At 35.7% G+C, this 15,542-nt stretch overlaps 1 protein-coding gene across 13 annotated transcripts in view; it reads right to left on the bottom strand.

Moving 5' to 3' along the window:
- Nucleotides 1–15,542, bottom strand: part of ens (MAP7 domain containing protein ensconsin) — a 380,882-nt gene that overhangs the window by 121,411 nt on the left and 243,929 nt on the right. For 2 of the 13 annotated variants that reach the window (XM_089640509.1, XM_089640513.1), the window contains exons 1-2: nt 5,085–5,238; nt 7–370 (exon numbers count right to left, since the gene is read on the bottom strand). The exons of 10 other annotated variants lie outside the window; for them this stretch is intronic. In XM_089640509.1, the coding sequence (XP_089496635.1) occupies nt 7–163 (157 nt within the window). In that variant the 5' untranslated portion in view covers nt 164–370; nt 5,085–5,238. Of the gene's footprint in view, nt 1–6; nt 371–5,084; nt 5,239–15,542 lie in introns of those variants that run through there. One more of the 13 variants, XM_089640510.1, reaches the window with a different exon arrangement.

The raw sequence follows: 15,542 nt of genomic DNA, 5'->3' as shown, positions 1-15,542 counted from the left end.
ACTCACCGTTATCCTCAAATCTGACTTTCCTTCTCCTGGGTTCTGGCGGCGTGTCCGGCTGCCCCAGGTTCTCTCTGGACAGGGACGACATGAGGATGCCTCGCAGCTCTTGCAGCGTGCTGCTCGGGATCCTGTTCTCGTCGAATTCCATCCCCACCCCCATGGCAAGGGCTGCCTGCCTCCCACAACGCTCAACGGCACATGCGCACTCAACTACCCTGCCTAACCACCAACTCCGTCACACCGTCTGTGGCACCAATCTCCACCACTTAACAACACATTTTCAACCAATCACTAATAAAGAGCAAGAATAATTATAACAATTTAACGTTATTTCATTCACCTCCTTTTCAGGGGTGTTTCAAACGCACTGTTTCACAAAAACAACACACAATTGTTAGTAAAATATGAGAAGAAAACTTTGAGATTTATTTTGTTTTCGTAGGGACACTGTGGTTCACAATGTCGTTCGCAATTCGTATAAAAGCACAAATATTCTGAAATATTTGTCGCCTATTTGTTTCGCTTATATCTAAGCTGCATCAGGGAAGTAAATTACCTACTGCATCAATGAATTAAAGATAGCAGTTGACAATCTATTGCACTAATTTAGGAAACCGACAGGCGACAAATTTTTCAATAAATTTGTGATTTTATACAGATTGATTGTTTTACTACTTATTTTAGATAGGTATTAAAATGGCCTTGATATAAAGTATTGGATAATTAGTCAAATAAAATAACCTATTTACGTGTCCCGAGTAGCAACAACGCCACACGGCTGCCGTAAGAAAGCCACACACGAAATGCGATATCATTGAATGAAAACTACTTTACGTTAGTTCTACGGTAAGACATCTGGCCGAACGGTGTTCCGAATAAAGTGTACTGTATTAAAATGTTTATAGCGTCATTGTAATTGATAGCTCACCAAGAAAAAAAACAAGGTAAAAAGTGTTTGAATGGATTATTAATGATTTTAATTTTTCATAATGGCAAGAAGTTTAGTGGAGAGGACTTTGATAGCGGATATCGTTTACAATGTAAATTTAATAACACATTGATGCATCTCCGAAGTCCCGGATGCCAAGGCCATAAATTCAGAAAGAATTAAAGAATGACATTACTCCCCAAAGAAAATACATAGAGCAATATTTTTTTTTAATTAACTTTAACTCACAAACAATTGTCAAAGTTGCCTCAATTTAAAACTCAAATAAATAAAATAGCCCACATCCTCACTAGATATTTGCTACGCTTTTTGATTAAAACATGATTCAGTTTGGTTGTGTATTTTGGCCTCAAATTCAAATTTAAGTTTCGTATGAAAAAGGTTTCTCTCAATGAACTTTGTGTTCTGCTATTGTTAGGTATTAATTGCTACCACTAGTTTAAGACAGCTTTAATACTAACCAAATGAGCTTTTGATAAAAGCGCCAAAACCATTGTTTGTTGGAAAGGCAATTGATGTTTTAATTAAAAGGTACCCTTTGGGGTTAAATTCTATGAATTTTGATTACAGTTTCAGAAGCAAAACAAATGTAGTTTTAGGTATTATTTATTGAAGATTCATTTTAAACAAAACGCCAACAAAAATAATGATAATATTTGGCTGTTTTATATAGCGTCGTTTTCGCGAGAAATCACCCAATGAAAACGGCGGTGTTGTTGTTATTAAGCAAATAGAGAGATGGTAACAACTTTGTAGTTGCACTGTTGTTGTCTAACACGTGAAGCTCAAAATAATAGGGTAAACGATAAAGACAGGAATGTACAAAATTATAAAGATAAGATAAAAAACATTTTTAAAACAGCATGGGCACGGGCCAACTTTGGACTGAGATGTATATGTCTGGTGTTGAACTAGTGTTTGCTATGTGCAGTATCTACCGACACTTCCGTTCGCGCTCCAAGCGACTGCCCATAAACAGATTACGACAAGTGGAGATTACAGATGTGCAATGTGCAGTGCGCTCTGTGCAGTGATTGTCGGTACATTCCTAGACTATTATGTTGATCTATCTGATTAAAGATTTACGCGAGCGGAACACTAAATCGCTGGAGTTGCATCTTATGTATATCAGCATCATCACAATGATAATTGGCCAATAACACGATATTTTTCAGCGTATTTTTTGTGAAGTATTAACTCGGGGGCGTTCACAAAGTTATATTTTTAATGCCGCGCCTAGGGTAGTATCCGGTAGAGTCCGCAATAGGGGTATGTTGTAGGGCTGCAGCTAGTATAGAAAGAGATGGGGAAGAGGAAGAAGGCTGCGAAGTACCTAAACAGCTAAAACCACGTCAACCAACGTTTCGATTCTGATGGTAGTTATTCACCAGGGCGATACTAAGAGTATCTACCACACGTAAAACAGTATAAATTGCCTTACAAATACTAAGCATATCTTGTTGTCGGTGTCAAGATGAACGCGGTAAAATAATGATCTATCGAGAGCACGCGATACGCGAGAACTTGTTGATATTTCGCAATACATAATAATTTTGTGTGTTATGAAAACGATACCCTTATTTTGTTATCCCACAACAGAGCCATTTTATCGAAACGTATACATTTCATCGGTAATGTTAGAATAGTTGAATGTCAATATGGCTAACAGGTTTATTATGCGGATTGTGGTAACCAAATAAGCTAATGTATAAAATAATACGCCGTAAAGGTCACCCGCTGGTTCCTTGCGCTAATATTTACCTTTAATATGATATTGCCACCAAATTTGAATATGCGCGAACACCAGCATAGTCGGCATCGGTTACCCGACTAACTAATGAAAAATGAAACTGTTAATACTGTGTCAATGAATTAAATTGAATAATTGTCAATGAGTAATGACATGTGATAAGCGGACGAGGTAATCATTTAAAAAAAGCAAACATTACTTTTGAAATAACAACTTTCTGATTATTATGACTAAAACCATATCTATGAAATGGATAATGTTTTTGAAATGAGAACAATTAATAAAACATTCTAACTAGGAGATAAGAGAGAAACGCGATCGTCTATTAATTTATTGCACTATTACTTTATAGCGCTATAAAAGCAGCGATTACAAAATTAATATTAAGTAAAGAAGAAAGCGGCTATATCGGAGATTACCGTCATTTCCGAGTGTTGATAGCGAGAAACCACAAAAAGGGTTTTGAAATTCAAATTCAAGTTTAAATTTAAATTAAAAACACAACTTGATTAAATAATAGTATATAAGGAAATGTTCGTATGTTTGTGCCCTAAAATAGACTCAAAAACTACTCGACCGATTTCGCAGAAAATTTCAAAGTTTGTTCTTATTAGTGTCGGTAGTGTTTAGAGAGTGGTTTGAATGGTAGAAGAAGTCGGAAACGCCCGAGAAAAATTCAACATATTATCTCTGCACTGGAATGAGATATGGAGACGAATAACAATATGGATTTCATGATACTATAATAACGGTAACAATATGGATTTCACGATACTACAATAACGGTAACAATATGGTTTTCATGATACTACAATAACGGTAACAATATGGATTTCATGATACTATAATAACGGTAACAATATGGATTTCACGATACTACCATAACGGTAACAATATGGATTTCATGATACTATAATAACGGTAACAATATGGATTTCACGATACTACAATAACGGAAACAATGTGGTTTTCATGATACTACAATAACGGTAACAATATGGATTTTATGATACTATAATAACGGTAACAATATGGATTTCACGATACTACCATAACGGTAACAATATGGATTTCATGATACTATAATAACGGTAACAATATGGATTTCACGATACTACAATAACGGTAACAATATGGATTTCACGATACTACAATAACGGTAACAATATGGATTTCATGATACTACAATAACGGTAACAATATTGATTTCACGATACTACAATAACGGTAACAATATGGATTTCATGATACTACATAAACGAATGGTAGAAAAAGTCGAGGTGCCCGAGGAAGACATGAATCAAATTAATATTTGGGGTAAAATGAGACGTAAGTGATGAACGAAGCAAAAGGTGTAAGGAGAATGTACGACTTGGGAGTGAATGGTTGAAGAAGTTGAGGACGTCTGAGGAAGACATGGCACTATCACATGAAAAAATACTTATGTATAATACAACTATATTATTTCTACCTTAAAAATGCACCCAGTCGTCAGATACTATATAATTCATTACCTCAAAACTTTACTCCAAATCATTTATAAGTAAGTCCCTGAGCAACGCCGGGTACACGTCAGCTAGTAATAATGTAAAAGGTTGGTATGTTTTTGTCCTATAGACTCAAAACTACACAACCGTTTTCGCTTAAAATTTGAAAGTTTGTTCTTATTAGTGCCAGGAGTGCTTAAAGAATGTTAGAAAACGTCAGGGACGTCCGAGGAATGTTTAACGAAATATCTCTGCACTGGAAAGAGATACGAAGTCGAATTAAAGTCGATATAATTAAGTATTTTTAACAGTATATTGTGGTATACAAATTAGTGAATGGTTGAAGAATTCGGAGACCCCGAGGAATATATTTGCAATGGCGAAGTATTGCCGGGTCTGCTAGTAATAACAATAAAAAAATACGATCGGTCATTTTGTCGATTGCTGAATGTTTTGCAATTTTATGAATAGAGATGACTTAATAGAAGTTACGCTTAGAATCTGAGGTCACCGAAGATTTGATTAAAGTCCACACGTTATTGTAAATAACATGTTCACAGTTGATTTTATCCTACCTATGGTGTTGAGAACGCATTCAAATGCAACGAATACATAACACGATAATAAAACACGAAGGTACCTAAATATAATAAAATAAATTCTAGATTGTCGACGAACATACAAATAGTAATAATGTTTATTGTGACATTCTTAGCTTGTTACGATTTAATGGCACTCCTTGTATGAAATAATATCGAATGGAATTCAAAATATCCGTTTCTCATAATGCAAAACAAAGTTTCAAATCGGCAGTTTCACAATATTGTTGGTTATTAATTCACATTCCGCACAATACATCCTTGAAGAACACTAATTAATTAATAAATGCTATTACGTTTATTATTTAAAATAACTTTCGAAAACAGTAAAACGTGAAGAATGCAAACAAGAGAGAAGTCGTGTTTGGTCGGACCGCGGACTTGGTTCGTGTGAGCGAGCGGAGCGCGGTGGTCTGCGCGCGTGCGGAGAACCATACTGCATACAGATCTGCTGATCGGATAGTTGGTTGGCCGTGCTGCTGCGCCTGATAGTCCGACAGGTAGTCACGTGGGCCGTGACGTAGCACGCATCAGGTCTTGCCAAGACGGTGGCCACCTGAACGCTGCTTTGGTCTAAGCGCTCTGAAGTTGAGATAATCGACCGCTGAAAATCAACAGCGAGGGTTTTGCACAGAGACAGTAAATTTTTTTCTTTGATAATTCTAGCTTATCAGGAACATGGCCTACACAAAATTTGGGCGTAGATTTCGTTTTAATATTTATGAAACTTTCGAGTAAATTTATCACAAAGCAAAAGGCCTCCCAGAAAAACACGGAATTGAAATTTTCAAACGAATGTGTATATTTTCAGGAGAAATTTTTTTTTTTGCAGTGGAGGCCCCGAACGGACTATTTCTATAGTGCTGTTTTCATGGGAAAATCACCGCAATTTACAACTTAATTTAATTGATATATATGATTGATATTATCATTTAGACTTTAGTGTTTAATTAGTGGCTTTTAACTAAGATTTATAACTAGTGACTTAAAACTAAGATTTATAACTAGTAAATTATAATTAACTTAAAATATGTAGTTAGAAACTAGTAAGACTTGCAAGTAGTGACTTACATCAGATCTGAGACACTTGCAGCTAGAGAGTCACAACTTATAACTAATATATTATATTTATGACCAAGTGGGTTTGTACATAATATAATTAATAATTACGTACGGCATTTGCCAAATCGTTTTGAGAAAGGAGGAATTGAACCTGGATCTAGACACGTTACGACGGATCTCTCAGCAGCAGGACCTTGCTTACGGTATGAATTATTTGGCCTGTAGTGGAGACCGGTATGATCAAGTCGATCAGCTTGAAAGCAGCTGACTGCTTCCCACTTCCACTTCCCACGTATGAATGGTCGAGGCGGGGCTGGTGGTGTGTGGAGGTGGCACTACAAGACGGGCGCGTGGGGAGCCGCCGCTCACAGAGCTCAGTCTCCTAGCGCCGGGACACCTACCTCACCTGGCGCGCAGGTACTATAGTTACACCCACTCACCCACATACCGCATGCCCCAGGCCCCTTACAACCATAGAACCAAGATAAGACAATCAACAACTATCGGTGATTGAAATAAGTACAATCGCGCGTGAAACCTTGAAACTAAGGCGTTCGTAAATTTACTTTATAACTATGAATGAAAACTTCATTGATACAATTTTAAAATCGTGCTTAGTTGCGTACAACAGCACTTCGTAAAGGTTACAGCAACATTCGTAGATATAAATCTGGGTTTAGTCAGGTAAATCGTTTGTTTGGCTTAGCTAAATCTCTTGAACAGTGTGCTTTCATGTCATGAAATATTCATAGCCTATCTAGAATTTACAGGTCAACCCATAGACATTTAGACGTATAGACAGGGTTAGCCCAAAGAAAATAGAAATATCTTTGGGTTAAACCAACTATTTTCAGCTCGAAACGGCTTTCAAATCATGAACGTTGGGATTAAAGTAACATCCGTAGGAGAAATCGGGGTTCGAGTTGTGTGCATTCAAGTGTGCATTTTGTGCAATCGTTTGATGACTCCATAAAAACTCTCGAACGGTGTGCAAGCAGAGTCTGTTCTATAGGTTTTTTAATAAAGCATGCTATAAGGAGATAGCAGCATTGATCGTGAAACTCGACGGACACTATCGTTGATATTGGCTTCACGAGAACGGATCGTTTCTTCGACTCGTTTTTGTGTAAGTCGGCTCGTATGTGGAACGAGCTACCAGCATCTGTTTTTCCTCCTTCATATAATCCGAGCCTCTTCTGAAACCGCATTAATAAATCTCTTCCTACATCCCCTGCCATAACTTGCCTCACAACGCTGCCCAACTGGGTGGCGACATAGTTCCCTATGTCGCTATCCCAACTATTTTCAGCTCCAAAAGGCATTCCAAACATGATATATGGAAGAATTTAAATATCCATTGAACTTCTGTCAAAAATGATACGTTTCAACCGTTCATACGAATAGTAGGTAATAATTCCGGAGCAATGAGTAGTCAATACGTTATGATTATTGAGATTTATAATCAATACGGTTGTCTATAGATTCAGAGTTACACCAAGAGTAAAATTTATCGTGAAAAGAAATTCTTACGTTCTAATGACGAAGGCATAAATTTAAGAAGCGTGGGACTGATATACCTACCTACGAAAATTTAGTTCTACGAATGGGCTTAATGTCAAAGCAATTATTAAAATAATCACAACACAAGAAAGCCGAGCAACTTAATCGAGATCAATTGGGAAACTGAATAAAATGAATAAGGTACTCACGAATTACGTGGGAGCGGCATTCATTGAAGTAAAAAAGGTACTCACCTGAAAAAAACAAGAAAAAACATTATAAAGATTAAGAAGAAAAATGCAAATTACAAGAAAAAACAAGAAAATGTATCACAGGCGAATTCTCTTCGCATTCCGAATTTCTAACGACTTATATGAATAATCTATATATCTAATCTATTTATAATAATAATATACTTAAACACTTAAAATTATCCATTTCTTCAAAAAGTATATGTTTTTTTTAATATCCATACATTTGTTGATATTATCTTCAAAAGAGTTAAGAGTCGAAACGGTAATTATTTGAAATTGCCCTGATAGAAAAAATGGCAATAATTCATATTTGTATACTCGTATATTTAACATGTGGTGGCTCGTGACTTTTGTGTGTTTTAGAGTGCTAATATCACAAAAAATGGCATTATTGATGTTGTTGTAGTTGAAAACGATTTACATTTTTTTGTATGTAGATTTTCAGGAAATTTCAGTTTGGCCGTGCGTCGGATTTCCTGAAAATCTTCATAAAAAAATCATTTTCAAAAAAAAATAAAAAAATAGTTTTCAGCTACAACAACATCAATAATGCCATTTTTGTAATATTAGCACTTTAGAACACCCAAAAGTCACGAGCCGCCACTACTCATTGACTCTCTCATAGATATGAAAAACAAATCACAATGCTAAATGAAACTTGGGCATTTGTCGAGAGATTTTAGCTCTATTTTAAACGACTTGTGTTTTATTAAATATTTTCACAATTGTCGCTTTTTTATACTAGCGCACTCTAACATTCGTATGTATATACATTTCTACCTTTCAAATAATCTTCTTCTTTTTGAAAGCTTACTACGGAGCCTTCAGAAAGACGAACCTTATCTTTTACCAAGAAGGAGATATATTATTACATGTTTTTTTACAGGGATGAAACAAAAGAGTATAAATCGTTGTTTGCGTTAATTTATTTTTAGAATATTTGAGCGTATAATATAAAAATAGAGAGAAAAATTTGGAAAACCTTTTAATGAAACTTCAGTAAAAACTCTACACCGCGATCGGTTAAACGAGTGAAAAAGTTTCAACATGGAAATGCTCTTATTCCGTCGGGGGGCGAAAACGAGACACGAAATTGGACAAATTATGGTAGCATTTTCCCCTGGAACTATTTACTGGGAGCTTCGTATCATATTATTTATTGATTAGGCCTTGTCAGATACACGTTCATTAAAATACTCTGAAATTAATTGTTTAAAACTAAAGCCGACTTTAATTTAATTTTAATTACAAGATAGGTAATATCTCAAGTTACGAATTAAATTGAAAACCAGCTGGCAATTTTCTCTCTTCCATCATTATTAATTTTGTTCAGAAAATGTTGAAACTTTTAATAAGCCATTTGATATTTTTGTTACCTTATACAAACCTACATTCGAAATTATAATATATAAATTATTAACTAGCGCAGACCCGTGAAAAATCATGGGATATTGAAGCTGAAACTATTTATAAAAAAAATTGATAATCAGAAATTAACTTATCGAATTAACATTTGTTTAGTTATAGGAATTACTGTCCTTAACATCTTCATGTAAAAGCCATACCAATAAATAATAAGAACAGGCACTTAAGGCCCTCATTACCAGGTATGGCCATTATGCAATGAATATTGCAAGCAGGTACCTGGTATAGTGATAATATTCATAGTCATATTTTATGGATACTGTAACCTGGGTTCACTGATAAAGCATCCCGTGATGTCCACAACAGGGGTAAATATTTAGGCTTAGGCAGAATGAGTAAATAGGGACATGGCAATTTGTGCCCAAACCAACGTAGGAATTATTTAGTTAAGTCCAATACTAAACAAGCCATGCAACGTGTAATAACATTAATACTACGCGTATTTACAATACAATTAGACATCCCGATAAAGCAAACCTTATCTATTACGATAACCACATAAAGGCAGACCTTTTCTAAATCAGACGTGGTTAGTAATTTTTCTCGTATTATTTTGAACGTCAAGTGTAAAAAAATTAATCAAGAAGTATCAAGATTCAGCCATGGGGGGTGGGAAACGGGGACGGGGTGAGCTAGTATCTCATAAATAAAGGGGTTGGAGCGGAAAAAGAGACCCTCACAGGTCTGACAAAAAATGCCATCGGTCACGGATAGAGGTATGTTAGTTTTCTCCTTTGAAGCAAAAAAAACTAATGAGATTATGAACAAGATAAAGGCATTATCCTGATTATTTTTTTGGGTTATTATACCATCTTGCGCTTCTTCACTCTTTAGTCGACATTTATTGATGACTACACCAAAACTAAATGCCGAAAACTACATTAATTTAACTAATTATTATACTGAACTACGTGCACTAAGAATATTAACGCGCAACATGGTATCGTCTCTACATGCATAAACACATACACTTCACCACAATCTACATAACTGCCCTGATGATGGACTCTGTAATACTGTCTGAAATGTTGAGCGAAGAAGCAGGAAGATAATAATAACCCAAAAATTAATCACACTAAATTTTATATGATCATTTGCATTCTGTGCGCTATTCATCAAAGAGATGATTCGTAAAAGGAATTTGGCCACATGCGCATACTCTGTACTTGTATCTGTAGAATTGTGAGATTAGGGCAATTTGATCGGCCGACAATGCCTTGTAATTTAAAGGTTTATATTAGTTCCTCTGAAGTGACATGCACCACGCCCATCTCTTACAAATTGTGGTTAATTTCATACTGCACTGACATTGATAAACACGGATATAAAAGCAGATCGGATGCCTTCAGTCATGCCTTGAATCGAAATTTCAAATTAAGTTGGTAACTGTTAACTGTTAATAATTCTATTTCTCTGAAAAGGAAAATAATTTTATCGAAATACAAAGGAAAATGCATTTTTGGCGACATTCTTGTTAGATCGATCTCAGCGATATTTTAGCTCTCTAGAACGGGCGTTTTACACGATCCTTTTTTTCGTCCAGTTTTCATAATGATCCGGATTGAAAAGGACGTGTTCTCATTTCGTATCGATTTCAGTTTCAGATGGCGGACATCATTTGACAAACATCTGTGCTCTGTTATTGTTTTACGTAAATAGGTTATGTGAAACGTTGCCCGTTATATTGTTTCACGTTTAAAACATTGATAAAAAAAATCTATAAAATATGTTTATTACTGATTGTGAACGTGTAATGCTTTTCCGTATTGTAAATTTAGCGTGTATTTTAATGATTTGTTGACGGCAACGGCAACGGCAAAGGCATATGACAGATGCTTTTATGTGATATATGGTTAATATCAAGATGTTACCATTTTTATGCGATTTAGTACCGTCCCAAAATACTATTTCTCCTATAATGGCAACTATCTGTATGAAAATAATGATCGTGTAAGGCAAAGTTTTTCACGTTGGTTCCCATATAGTTTCCATATGGGCTTTAGAATAAAAAAAATAATGGAGTAATGACACAAGCTAAACAGTTGATGAATGTCACTGCCTGCACAGTGTAGTGTGTCAGCGCGGAGGCCGTAATATTATTATGCAAATGCCTTTGAAAATGTGCTAAGCAAAACACTAGGTTTATAATTTACAACGTTGTTAAAACGATCATTGCATAATGCATTACATCACGTAGTTGCAATCAAAATACCACGGCAAAAACAACATACGAAAATGGTAACGCAGCGTTAAAATAATTTCATCATGTCGGGTTGATGGCGAGAGAAGGAAGAAGGTGGCATAAATCAGCGCCGCATTGGGAAACCTGACCTAAACGAGGACAATGTTAGAATTCCGCAAAAACGATGTCTGTGTCAGAGGTATTATTGTGGCATAACTTTATTGACTTTGGTATTACTAATGTTTATGACTCCGGGCTACTGGGTTAACTTGATGACATATTATAATTAGTCTTTACAGCTATTGAGACTTTGCAAAAATATGACTCTAAATGAAGGTAGAGGTACAATAAAAAATAGGACTTAAATGTACTTTGACTTTTAAATATGATCTATCTTCTTCAACGGACGGAACATCGATAAAAAAAGTGACAATGTCAAATTGTTAAATTCTTCATTTACCGTCAAATATAGCAGGGGGAGATTCCTGTTATAGTTAAGGAAAAGGGTTTGTCCTTCACCTTAACATTATTAACGACTTCTTCGTTAACTGCGATTCCAGTTCTTTCAGATGCCAGCGAAAAAGTCGTTGATTTGAAGGTTAAGGACAATTACTTAGCCTTAAGTAGAACCTGAATCGCTCCTTAGGTAGAAAAAAACTAAGTCAAAATCACCAGTCAAAACACATAATTAAATTTTGCGGCATTGCTATAAGGTACTAATAATTCGCGTTGGGATACAACGCAGGAAACATACAAAGATACCCGGTCCGGAAATGCACAAGCCTACGTGAAAACACTGCAGAGGAGGGCGAATGCTCTCTGACAATGAGCCATTTCGTATCGTACACGGTACACAGAACACCTAGAACTCAGTGTACCGCCCCGCGTCCCACCATCACAATGGCAGTTGACAGTACGTTAAGGATGCGAGGCCATTATGCCCCGTCTTGAACAAAAAATCACTTAGCATAATGACGTGAAGGATGAAGACGGTCGCCTGTCGCCTGGAATCACACTCAATAGGCACTCATCAGTCCGCGCGACAGACGGAAGTTTGTTAGGCAAATTTGCATATATCAGAATTATTGTTATTGAGACAGATTGGTGCTTCGCTGCAGTGATACAACATTACTAACCCGATGAGTGCTTTCTAATAGTGGAGGGCATTATCGAAATAATCTGAGAAATTCATATCGACATTTGATGATTGTGATGTCCTAGTTAGTAGTTTATGATGTTACTCATAGATGGCACTGGTAATAAAGCTGTCGATAATGCAGGGATCATCAGTGTACATAAGTACAAAAGACATACTATAAAATCAGGTTTTTCTTCACTGATTCTATTCAACAAGGTAGCTCTCCCCACCGAAGGTTTAACCATTGGCAAGTTAGTCCTTCCTGCATGTCGAGAGATAACACAGTATATTATGCTATCGGTGATGGAGATAACCATCGGGAACATAGAAGAATGCTCTCCAAGACAGTCGAGTTTTAGAACCTTCCACAAATCATTCTACAGAAATATGCTAATTTCTGACTCCTAGATGGTTCATTCCGAAAATACCCAAGAACAAAATTAAGTATACAGCCACGGGTAGCAGCCATAGAAACGTTGCTTGAAAGTACTTTCATTTTTAATTATTGAAGACAACCCTTACCTGGGTTCGAGTCCTAGACGTGACCTATCTTTTTCTGATTTGTCTGTTTCAAATGTCCGTTCAGGAATCTCTAATATTGTCTTCAATAGTTAAATATTATAATTTGAGGTTTTACTCATTAAGTTATTACAAAAAATAAAATACTTTCATTTGGTTAATTGACAAGAAACGACGAAATATAAAATAAAATCCCCATCTAATATTATTCCAACAAGATAATGCAACGACTTGAAAAATTTCCGCTAGTAGAACATTAATTAGAAAGTTAGTGCAGATCGCATGTGCCCCGTATTATGTTAAACGCGAGGGTTTAACTAGAGTACCCTCTTTACAACTACCCGTAGGTCGGAGGAGACCATTTGGCTCGAGTGGAACCTTCTTCAACCCAACCAGGTAATACCATTCTCTATTAATGAAGTGGGTACACCATATAGAAGCAATTGAACTTACAAGTAGGTTTATCAACTTTGAATAATTACTATCGAAAACTGTTAGTATTTACGCATTGAGGGGCACTTAGGGGTTGTTCAATTATTTACAAATGTGTCATTTAATCTGATATGGAAAACATAGTAAACCACGTCTTGGTATCACTGGTATTGCTTTTCCTGACAAATAATAATACAACGTAGAAGCTTAGATACTTCCCTGCAAAAAACACGAACGCGACATGACAATATTCACTCTCCTTTCTGGATTTGTATAGCTTGATACAGAAATGTCTCAAGGGGTTATACATACACGCCCGCGCAGGGGAAAGGCGAAATGAAAGCAAATATTTCAAAGTTACAAAATGGAGTATTTGTTTTGACTGAATATTGGATTTATATGATCAGACACAATAAAATATATCAGTATAAACTGATCATCTTGAACAGTCCGTGGATTTGAAGTCTTGCACTTTTACGGTACCCAGGGCATATTTGCGGTAAAACAATTATCACGACATTATTACAAAAAAAGGTGTTCTGAAAATAAATATTTCAAGAGACGAAATAACAGAATTATATGCATGATACAAATAAAGTAAATGTGTGCCAAGTCAGGTTGTGTGGTGTCCTAGCCTTAATGCCTATCCTAGTATGAAATAGCGTGATGGATAGATAGTTACGAGATCCATATATCCATCAAGCTACATTCACTATCTGTCACAGAATATGTCACTTTGTCACTCAAGAAATAATATCACTTGATTTCTATCTCGTCGGCTAGGACATTCACGTAAGAGTCCGAGAAATGTTTGAATAAGAAATATGTTGCAATTCAAAATTGTTTCGCATCAGAATGTTTTGATTTCTATAAAAAAGAAAATACGTCGCAGTGGAAAATGCTTCTCGATCCGCAAGGTTACAAATTCAACGAGCCGCATTTTCAAAGAGGACTTATGATGATGTCGGCAAATTTTGGTATTACGACGGAAGTGTCCTTTATTTAATATGTACCAAAGGGTGGCAAAAGGGCGGTCTTCCACCCCTTCTAGATGTGATTACTTAGAAACATGTATTACCTAACTATGTAAGTAGCCTCTCCATCTCGTAATCGTTATAAACTGACAAATAAGATTATGGGTAATATTAATTTGAAAATTAGTGCATCTTAAGAATTGCATATTTTTCAGTTATATTAATCTTTTGATGCAAATTTTATATTCTTTGTAAGGATAACAGTAGCTCCATATGCATCACAGCAAAGGTCTTTCATAAACGCTGATGTGTAGACGAAGAACTCAACAAAAGGGTAGATAAGTACATAATATGTATAAAAAAAACTCTTGCAAAATGGATACGACACGAACATACATTATATCCAGGAGCACCGGGGCATAGTTTTGTTAGGATTTGGAACAGGTAACAATAAAAAATAAATTTCAAAAATTTCAAAATGGAAGAATTAATTTTTTATAATAATATTTTAACTTTGTTTGTCGGATGAAAAAATAACTTTCAGTGCATATTTCAGACATTCCGATTGCATTGTATGCACGATTTATCATTTTGTAGTGCATGTAATTTAATTAATTTGGTTATATGAGACAAATGAAATCATAACATTATTCAGATTATGTTGCTATTGTGTGGACTTCGGCGTTGTTGACACTGTGAACAGCGCACACAGCAGAACACTACAGGCGAAGGAGAGATAATTTAGCAAATTAATTACACAGTACCTGCACCACACACAATACATACAGCCTGGAGACTCGGCGCAGGGGAGCTAAATATGCACAAAGGTAAATAATGGGACCGAGTCTGTGCACTTCGCAGTAAGGTTTTCAAGGAAAAACGCAAAGGAGTACATTAGGGTGTCCCAGGACATAAGGAAGAATTTTTTTTTCATGAATTTAAATATGCATACCCTCTTATTTTATTCCATTTGATCCCAATAACTCATATAATAAATATTATTTTGATTAAACACCGGCAACCCGTGCCGACTTGATGCCAAACATATGGTACAGAGTTAATATGGAAGGATTTTCAACATTCATTTTTGTCGGATAAATAAAATTTAAAAATGCACAAATGTTCAATTATGTAGTATTTTATATTTAAAAATGGTTTATTGATTAAATTTTTTCTTCATAGTTTGTTTTTTACAGTCAGGATAAATCTTCCGGTGGTCCTGAAAACGAGAAAACAAAAATTATTTTTGTTTCCTCTTTGACCGTGAG

This window comes from Hesperophylax consimilis, chromosome 15, assembly GCF_061612785.1.
Source record: "Hesperophylax consimilis isolate HC1 chromosome 15, BYU_Hcon_1.0, whole genome shotgun sequence".
Lineage (NCBI taxonomy): Eukaryota > Metazoa > Arthropoda > Insecta > Trichoptera > Limnephilidae > Hesperophylax > Hesperophylax consimilis.
This window is presented reverse-complemented; position numbering and strand designations above follow the sequence as displayed.